The sequence below is a fragment of the Merops nubicus genome, unplaced genomic scaffold (genome assembly GCF_000691845.1).
Source record: "Merops nubicus isolate BGI_N331 unplaced genomic scaffold, ASM69184v1 scaffold651, whole genome shotgun sequence".
Classification (NCBI taxonomy): domain Eukaryota; kingdom Metazoa; phylum Chordata; class Aves; order Coraciiformes; family Meropidae; genus Merops; species Merops nubicus.
Window position 1 is genome coordinate 42264 of NW_008585995.1, and position 8663 is coordinate 50926.

Below are 8663 nucleotides of genomic sequence, written 5' to 3' on the forward strand. Positions count from 1 at the left end.
AGCTCTGTTCTAGCCCAGACCAGGACAATGAGTTATTAGCATTTTTCAGATGCAGTTGTTGGCTGGATCACATCCCTCAGTAAAAGGAGCCACAGAAGGTAGTGCTTTAGCCAGCACAGCTTTTCTCTCTGGAATCCAAAAAAGAAGAAATCAAACACTTGCCATGTGGTTTTGAACTGGTAGGATTGTACTTCAGAGAGCACACTTGTAACTCTTTGTAACCAAAGTGATTTCTCCATCAGCACTTCTCCCTTACAGAGGGTGTGATCAAGAGAGGAGAAACTTACTCCAGCATGAAGGAAGCACTGCCTGCTTCTGGTGGCCAGAGCATGTCTCCCAGGGGGACAGATGCTGCAGCTCCTGACCCTTCCTTATCACAGCTTCCTGCCATGAAGGTGGTGCAGTGTGTCCTGACAGTGTTAGAAAGTGCTTCCACTGTGTGCCACCCCTGCTTAGGGAGAGTGCTGGGTTTGGAGGACGTGGCTTCCACTTGGCATCTTCAGTCCTTAAAGACTTGAAGGACTGAAAGAGTCCTTCAGTCTCTTTGTAGTGGAGAAATGTCAGATTGTCCTTGGTTTGTTTAGCTGAGGAAATCAGTCCTTGGGCTGCTTCTGCATGTTGTCACCTAACAGGAGCTGGAGGAGGAGTGGTATGTGGTGGTGTGCCCTGCTGCTCTTCTCCATGCTGCATGGCCATCCCTGCTCCTGTGCCTGGCCGTGCATTCAGATGCCAGCCCAGCCTGGGTGGGGGAGCCTGCAGGAAGGTATGTCCTGTGCCAGAGGCAGGCTGCAGGCTCACTGGGTCTCCAGGTGGAGAAGCTGCTCAGGCCTGGGGTGGTTACAAAGCTGGCCCTGCCCTTGACTCCATGGGCTTTGTTGCTTTCTTGGTTTCAGCTGATGTTTGCATTTCTTCAGGGTATGGAAAAGCCACCTGAAAGATAGAAAAGAGCAGACACAGGCTTACTTTGGGCTTACTTTGGTGTGTCCTAGATGACCAGCTCCAATTCCTCATCCTTGTAGTCTGGTCCTTGCTACAGCTCTGTGACAGCTCCCCTATTTATTTACTTTCAATCTGCAGAAGGGTCCAGCTCCATTTACTGCTCTTTCCTCAGATGGCCTGTTTGCTCCCTGTAATTTGATTTTCAGATGAGCTCATCTTCCCCTGTTATCTAAACCAGGAGCAACAGCCCGGTGATAAATCCTGCAGCCCCTGTAACATGAGCATAACATGATGCCCCTCTGCAGCAGGACCTGGCTGGAGCTTGGCTGTGGCCCAGGCTCTGCTCAGAGTCCACGTGGCACAGGGTAGCATGGAGATGGATTGACTCATTTGCTAAATTAAGACTAAAGGCTTAGAGAAATTTAGAGTCTGCCTCTTCAAGAACATCAACAACCAGAGGCTTTACTTGGTGAGTTCCCCCTGCCAGCCTCCATGCTGGAGGGAGGGAGGGAGGGAGGGAGGGAGCCAGGTCCCACAGGGAGAGGTGTGGCGGCCCCATGTTGGTGAGGATGTGGCTCTGTGGGCTGTTCTGCTGGTGCATGCAGGGCTTGGGAAGCCTGACACTCATCTGGATGGAGCCACTGCTTGGCAGGTGACTGCCATGAGCAGTACACTCTTGCTTTGAACCAGAGCCAGCGTGTGCCCAGCTGGCCGAGAAGGCCACCAGCATCCTCGCCTGGATCAGCACTAGTGCCATGAGCAGTGCACTCTTGCTTTGAACCAGAGCCAGCATGTGCCCAGCTGGCCAAGAAGGCCACCAGCATCCTGGCCTGGATCAGCACTAGTGTGGCCAGCAGGAGCAGGGCAGTGTCCTGGGCCTGGCCAGCACGGGGTTAATGTTCACAGGCAGCTGGAGCTGGGAGAAGCTACAGCCAGGATGAACAGGGAAACCAGCAGTGAGGTGTCTGGTACCACACTGACATCTGCCTTCCATGGAAGGGCTGGTCAGGGGTGTGAGCTCACAGCCCCAGCAGGGAGAGCTGCAGCTCAGGGGAGGGCTTCCTTATCCCTCACCTCGTGTATCACCTCAGTGCTGGTACCACTGCTGCTGCCACCTCTCCTCTTTGTGCTGTTCTGTTAAACTGTCCTTATCCCAGCCCACGGGCTTTCTTTGGCCACCTGCTCAGGTTTAGCTGGAGCTGAGGCTCAACCACAGCAGGCAGGGATCATCCCCCAGCACTGGGCACTGGGGAAGCTGCACCTGGAATCCTGGGGTCAGTTCTGGATACATCAGTGCAAGAAAGACCTTGAGGGGCTGGAGCGTGGCCAGAGAAGGGCAGTGAAGCCGCTGGGGAAGGGTCTGGAGCCCAAGTGTGGGGAGGAGCAGCTGAGGGAGCTGGGGGTGCTGAGCCTGGAGCAAAGGAGGCTCAGGGGAGACCTTCTGGCTCTGCACAGCTCCTGACAGGAGCCTGGAGCCAGGGGGGGGTCGGGCTCTGCTCCCAAGGGACAAGGAACAGGACAAGAGGAAACAGCCTCAAGTTGTGAGAGGAGAGGTTTAGGTCAGATATTAGGAAAAATTTGTTCCCCAAAAAGGTTGCCCAGGGCAGTGGTGGAGTGCTCATCCCTTGAGGGGTTTCAAGGCCATGGAGATGTGGTCCTGCTGGACATGGTTTAGTGGTGCCTTAGCAGTGCTGGGTTTGTTGTTGAACTCCATGATCTTTTCCAGCCAAAGCAATTCCATGATTTCCATACTTCCTTGTACTGGAAGAGACCATCATCACCACTTGCTGCCTTTTGTCATCAGAGACTGCCCGTTGCAAAGCAGCATGTCCCAGTCAGCCCTGAGGTACTGCAAAGTTCTCCCAAGCACAGAGGTGCCACATAAAGGTGTCTTTCTGCCCCTGGGACTCACCAGACCAGCCCAGCTCACAGTGTGCTCTGAACAGTGTAACTGTTCTGCAGCAGCCTCTCTGCTCAGAGCTCCCTGGGCACTGGCACATGCCCTGCTCTTTGCTTTTCCATCAGCAGGAGTGGCAGCACTCAGAACGTGTTGTCAGGTCTTCCTGTCACCTGAGGATTGATGCAGCAACCAGGAAACAGCCCAAGCAGGGCGAGGCTGGCTGAGTGCTGGGGGTGCCCAGGCCTTCCGTGGGCACCAGTGCCCACCTGCACTTCCCCACCTTGTAGTAATGTAGAATCACAGTGTGGGTTGGCTTGGAAGGGACCTTAAAGCTAGTCCCAAACCCCCTGCCATGGGCAGGGACACCTCCCACTGGAGCAGGGTGCTTAAATCCCATCCAGCCTGGCCTTGAACACCTCCAGGGATGGAGCATCCACAGCTTCCCTGGGCAGCCTGGGCCAGTGTCTCACCACCCTCACAGTGAAGAACTTCTTCCTCATTTCTAATCTAAATCTCCCCTCTTCCAGTCTGAACCCATTACCCTGTGTCCTACCACAAGCCTTGCAAAGAATCCTTCCCCAGCTTTCTTGTAGGTTCCCTTCAGATCCTGGAAGGCTGCAATAAGTTCTCCCTGGAGCCTTCTCTTCTCCAGGCTGAACAACCCCAACTCTCTCAGCCTGGCCTCACAGCAGAGGGGTTCCAGCCCTCTGATCATTTTTGTGGCCTCCTCTGGCCCTGCTCCAACAGGTCCATGTCCTTCTTGTGCTGGGGGCTCCAGAGGGAGTCTGAGAGTGTTCTGCAACAAAGACAAATATCCATAACAAAGACAAATGCCAAAGTCACCAGTGGGTGACCAGCAGAGGAGCCTCTGAGCAGGGGGGTTTGCATTGCTCAGGACATGCTCACCAGCAGTTTGAGTGGAAGTTGCATGAGGAGAATGCCCAGTGGAGTGAAACTCTGACTGTTTTATTCCTGGTGAATGAGGTGAGTGGGTTTGCCTTGCAGAAGCTGTTTGAGTTATATGGCAGTCACAGAAATTGAACTGTGCTGCTGGTGGGAGTCCACAGTCTGTGAAATCAACTGCTCAAGTGGCTGCTTTCTCCATTTCTCCAGGAACCAGACTATAACTACAGAGCTGAGGTAAAAAAGCTCATTCCCCACTTGGAATATCTGGATGACATACCAGCAAGCCAGACTGCTCTCCCTGCTGCCAAGAAGACCCATGAGGACTGGCTCATCATCAAGGAATCCATCAAGGAAGGTGGCTTAGCTGGGGACATTTCCTGGTTAGGTATGTCAGGGTTCCTGTCAGGGTTCATTGTTCAGGCTGGCCTCCTCAGCTCACATTCAGTCACAGCAGAGGGACAGAGGACATTGTCTGCTTCACTGGGGACGTGAGGGAGCTGGGGTTCAGCACTCTGCAGGTTGAAACAAAAGCTGTCCTGAGCTGGGCATCCACATCAGGAAAGTGCAGATGGCTCCTAGAGCACGAGGTGAGTGGGGCAGCAGCTCCAGCCTGTACTTGGTGTTTGCTCTGCACAGGGAGGAGCCAGGCCTGGGGAGGGGGTTTCAGCCAGGGCTGTTCACACCCTGCCTGTGCCACAGCCAGCCCACGAGCGTGGGTGCAGCAGGAGCTCCTGCTCCAGCTCAGGACCAGGGAAGGCACTTTGGTCACCACTTTGTGGTGGCAGCAGCAGCCCAGCAGCTGAGCTGGCAGGATCTCCAGAGAGATCTGTTCCATTTTCTTTGCCTCTGTGATTAAGTCCATTACATTCATTAGCAGGGTAAATGGTTTGGAAACAGACCCGTTGTCCCCTTGCCCACAGCCTTGGTTATAGTTCAGATGTCCATGCTTTTACCTGGCTGCTGCATGCACTTCACCACGTCCCATTAAAGATTACAAAGTGTTTCCTATAACTGCTCCTGTTGCTTCCCATTAGTCTGGGCAATGGCCATCCCAGCCCCCCAGCTGTGGTTTGCCTGCCAACTGTACTCCATTAAAAATTTAGCTTGTTTTGGAGTAAGTACATACATTTGTCATTTATTTAATCCCTGTGGGTCCAAGTAATTAGTTGTAATAGTAGTTATGGTAGGGGAAAAAATCCATTAAAATCTGATCCCTCAGTGATCCCACTTTGGCAACGTCAGCTATGGTTCAGACAACTAGTTAACAGGGACTGCTGACAGGAGCAGTGGGGACAGCACAGAGCTGGGGCTGCCTAGTGCTTGCCTGTGCAACCACACTCACAGCCTTGCCTTCAGCTCTAACTGATGAGCTCATGAGCTCAGGTTCAGGCATCCACGTGTGTTTTTCTTTCCTCTGGCAGTGGCAGCTCAGGTACTTTTTGTGGGGGGTGTATTTTGTGGCTTTGTATTAACACTGATGGCCAAGGTATTTTGAAGTTCCCTAAACTCAGCTCCTAAGGAAGTGGTCATGTTGTTCCAGAGCTGATTGCTCTGCTGTGGAGCTCTGGATGCTCAGCACCACCAAAGCATGCTGTTCATCCTGGCACTGAGCTGAGCTCTGCTCCCCTGGGGGTTGCTGCCTGCCCGTGCTGCTCTCACTCTGTGCTGTGCTCCCAGGGCAGCCAGGGGCCAGGCAGGTAGGAGGACAAGGCTCTGTCCACCTTCACTAGCCTTTGTATAATCCACCCTGCTCTGCAGCACTACAAAACCTCCATCTTCACCTTTCTTTCTGTGGTGAAGTGTCTGTGTCTGAGGCAGGAAGAATCTGTCGCTGCTGTTCCCAGATGTAACTCCTGGGCTGTGGTTTGCCCTGCTTGACTGGCAGCTCTGGTGACGTGCCCAGCACCATCTTCATCCTGCTTGGGTATTTCAGCAGCACATTTTAAAGCTGGGGGCTTGGACCGTGCCTGTGGCAAGCCTGCAGTGGTTGCCCCCCAGGCAGGTGGGCAGCAGATGAGGAGCAGCTTGCCCTGACCCCAGCCACGCAGGCAGGGAAGGAGCAGAGCCCTGGCCACGTCCAGGCTCACCATGGAGCAGCTGGAGGTGAGAGGTGAGCACAGAGCAGCTCCTGACCCTGCACTCAGCCAGCAGCCAGTCTCTGGTGCCCAGGAGCAGGAGGAGGGTGTGAAGGGACTTTGGCTCAGCTGGGGGTCCCCAGGTTCTGCTGTCTGCAGAGGACAACTACAAGGTGTGCAGCACCAGGCTGAGAGGCAGCACCTCTGTCACCAGGCCTGACCCACTCCAGCATGGCTCTTGACCCATTCCAGCACTCCTGACCCACTCCAGCATGGCTCTTGACCCACTCCAGCACTCCTGACCCACTCCAGCAGTACCTGTCCTGTCCCCCAGCGTGCAGCAGCAGTGGTGGGCTGGGCAGCGCGTGGCCATGGTGTGCTTTGAAGCCTTGCACAACTGCTCTGACACTAACAGGACCTCTCTCTTGTCTCCACAGCTGGGGCAGCAGCAGGGCAGTCTGGCTGTGACCCAAGGCCCCCCACAGCCTTCAGGCCTGGAGCTGGGCTGTGCCCTGGCAGTGGGGGCAGACCCGGCCGTGCCCCCCTCTGGAGCGGCGTCCAGCTGCCCCTGGGCCCTGCTGCTCCTGGAGAGCTCTTCACAGAGGATGACTCCAGTGAGCTGACCCATGGTAATGTATGGGGTTTGAGTCTTGGCCTTTCCCACACCTCGTTTTTCTGAGTGTTGTTATTGCTGATGAAGGTCTGGGTGCTTTGAATATCACCCACCCTTGCCACTGCTAGATGAGGTTCAGCAAATGTTTTCTTCCATGGCATTCTCCTGCTTTTACATTTCTGCTTATCTCCCCCTGCAGCAGAAGGTGCAAGTCCTCTGGACTTCCTCCACCTCAGCCCCTTGCTGTATTGCTGTCCCTCTTGACAGCCCCATGCTGGTGCTCCTTTGCTGGCCTTGCCTTTCACACCTCAACAAAAGCTGTCCTGCTGGCCTTCAAATTGCACACTCAGGCCTCACTGAGCTCACATCTGGGCACATCCCGTTCAGCCACAGCAATGTGGTCCAGGGTACTCCTCTAGGAAGGCCTGGTGGTGCACACTGCCTCCCTGCTGGGTCACCCCAGCAGCAGCCCTGCTGTCAATAGCCCTTTCCTTTGGGTTCCAGGGGTGGGTCCCTCAGCAAGAGGGGTCAGTTCCTTGACTTCTGCTCCTTGCAGGGCAGCCCAGAACACAGACTTACCCTGCCCTTCATGCCCTGGCCACCTGCAAGTGCTGGGAGTTGGCAGCTCCTGGGCTCAGCTGGGTGGGATGGGAATTCACTTTGGATACAGCCTGTGGCACTTCCCAACACATCCTTCCCTGGCTCCTGGCTCTTGATGGTGCATCTCCACCAGCCTGTGGAGTGCAGATTAGGTGGGCAGGTGGTGGTTGTTCTCCAGTCCCACCTCAGTTCCTTGCTGTGGGTTGGACTCAGGCTGATGAACTAGATGGAACAATAGTGTCAGAAAAGGACATGGAGGCCAAGTACAGCTTGCCAGGGAGCAAGGCCATGAATCCACTTGCACTTCTGTACAGCTGGCACTGCTGAGAGAGACACTTTCACCCAGTGTCCACTGCTACCTTGAGTCTTGTTTTGGCAAAAGCATCTGCAGAGCCACTTGGGGAACCTGATTCTGAGTGAGATCCAGCTGGAAAATAACCCAGCAAAACAAAGAAACCAAAGCCCTCCCCAGGACACATCCACATCCTCCTGTCCACGGGAGGTGATGCTGGCTGGTGTCAAAGACAGCACTGGTTGTTAAATGCTGCAGTAACACGTTTTCTTTTTTCTTAGGACTGAGCCAGGTTATATGTGGGAACCCCACCAAGGCCCTTCATGCAAGGAGGCAGAAGTTGGGGGTATGTTTTTCTTGTGCACTTCATATTCCTGCCTGGTGACCCCATAAATCCTGGGACAGACTGAACTCCCACTGGGGCTTGGGGCAGCTCACTCTCCTCTAGAGCCCAAACACCCCAGCCTGCCCTTGGCCTTGGGGAGGGGGGAGTCTCTTGCCCTGGTGCTGCAAAGTGCCTGTGTGTGAGCAGCAGCTCACCACCAGCTCTGCAGGGACACGTGGAAATCCTTCTCTTCTTCCCTCAGCTGCTCCTCACCAGCCATGTTCCCCAGAGCCCTCCCCAGCTCCGTTGCCCTTCTCTGGACCCTCTCCAGCCCCTCAAGGTCTTTCTGATCCTGTGGGGCCCAAACCTGACCCCAGTGCTCAAGCTGTGGCCTCAAGTTTCTGAAACAAAGTTGAACACTTGAATGAATTACTATCTGTTAGGATGTGGAAGGGGACTGTGGTCAGGTGCTGGATGATGCAGTTTCTGTGGTATTTGTCTTTATAGAACTATGGAATTGTTTGGTTTGGAAGGGACCTTAAAGATCATCTGGTTCCAACCCCCTGCCATGGGCAGGGACAGCTCCCACTGGAGCAGGGTGCTCAAATCCCATCCAACCTGGTCTTGAACACTTTCAGGAAGGGACCTATGGAAAAATATATATGTATGAATATATATATGATTAAGTTTATAACCAGTGATATGGTTGTTGGTATAGATGCTACAGGCTTATATGCCAGGGAGATACAAATCCTAAATTTTTGTTATGGGCACTCTGGGTTCCTCAAGCAGTGACAGTGGACATGACTGGGGGGTGTGGCAAACTGAAGAGCAAGAAGATGGTGAGGGGTGATCCAAAAAACTGAGGAGTAAGAGTGGACTTCAGTGCCTTCTGAAATCCACAGTCCAGAAGTTGGCACACCAGGGGGATGGGATCCATCCAGAGGCACCTGGGCAGGCTGGAGCAGAGGGGCCATGTGCTCCTCATGAGGGTCAGCAAGGCTGAGGGCAGG

General features: G+C 54.3%; 1 protein-coding gene across 1 annotated transcript in view; it reads left to right on the plus strand.

The window, feature by feature from the left end:
• The window catches only part of LRRC56 (leucine rich repeat containing 56), a gene marked incomplete at its 3' end in the record, with an annotated part of 42821 nt that extends 35150 nt beyond the window's left edge, over positions 1-7671 (plus strand). Inside the window, exons 6-8 of the mRNA XM_008948484.1 lie at positions 3953-4130; positions 6258-6449; positions 7607-7671. Coding sequence (XP_008946732.1) covers positions 3953-4130; positions 6258-6449; positions 7607-7671 — 435 coding nt within the window. The remainder of the gene's footprint in view (positions 1-3952; positions 4131-6257; positions 6450-7606) is intronic.
• Between the last annotated feature and the right edge of the window lie 992 nt (positions 7672-8663).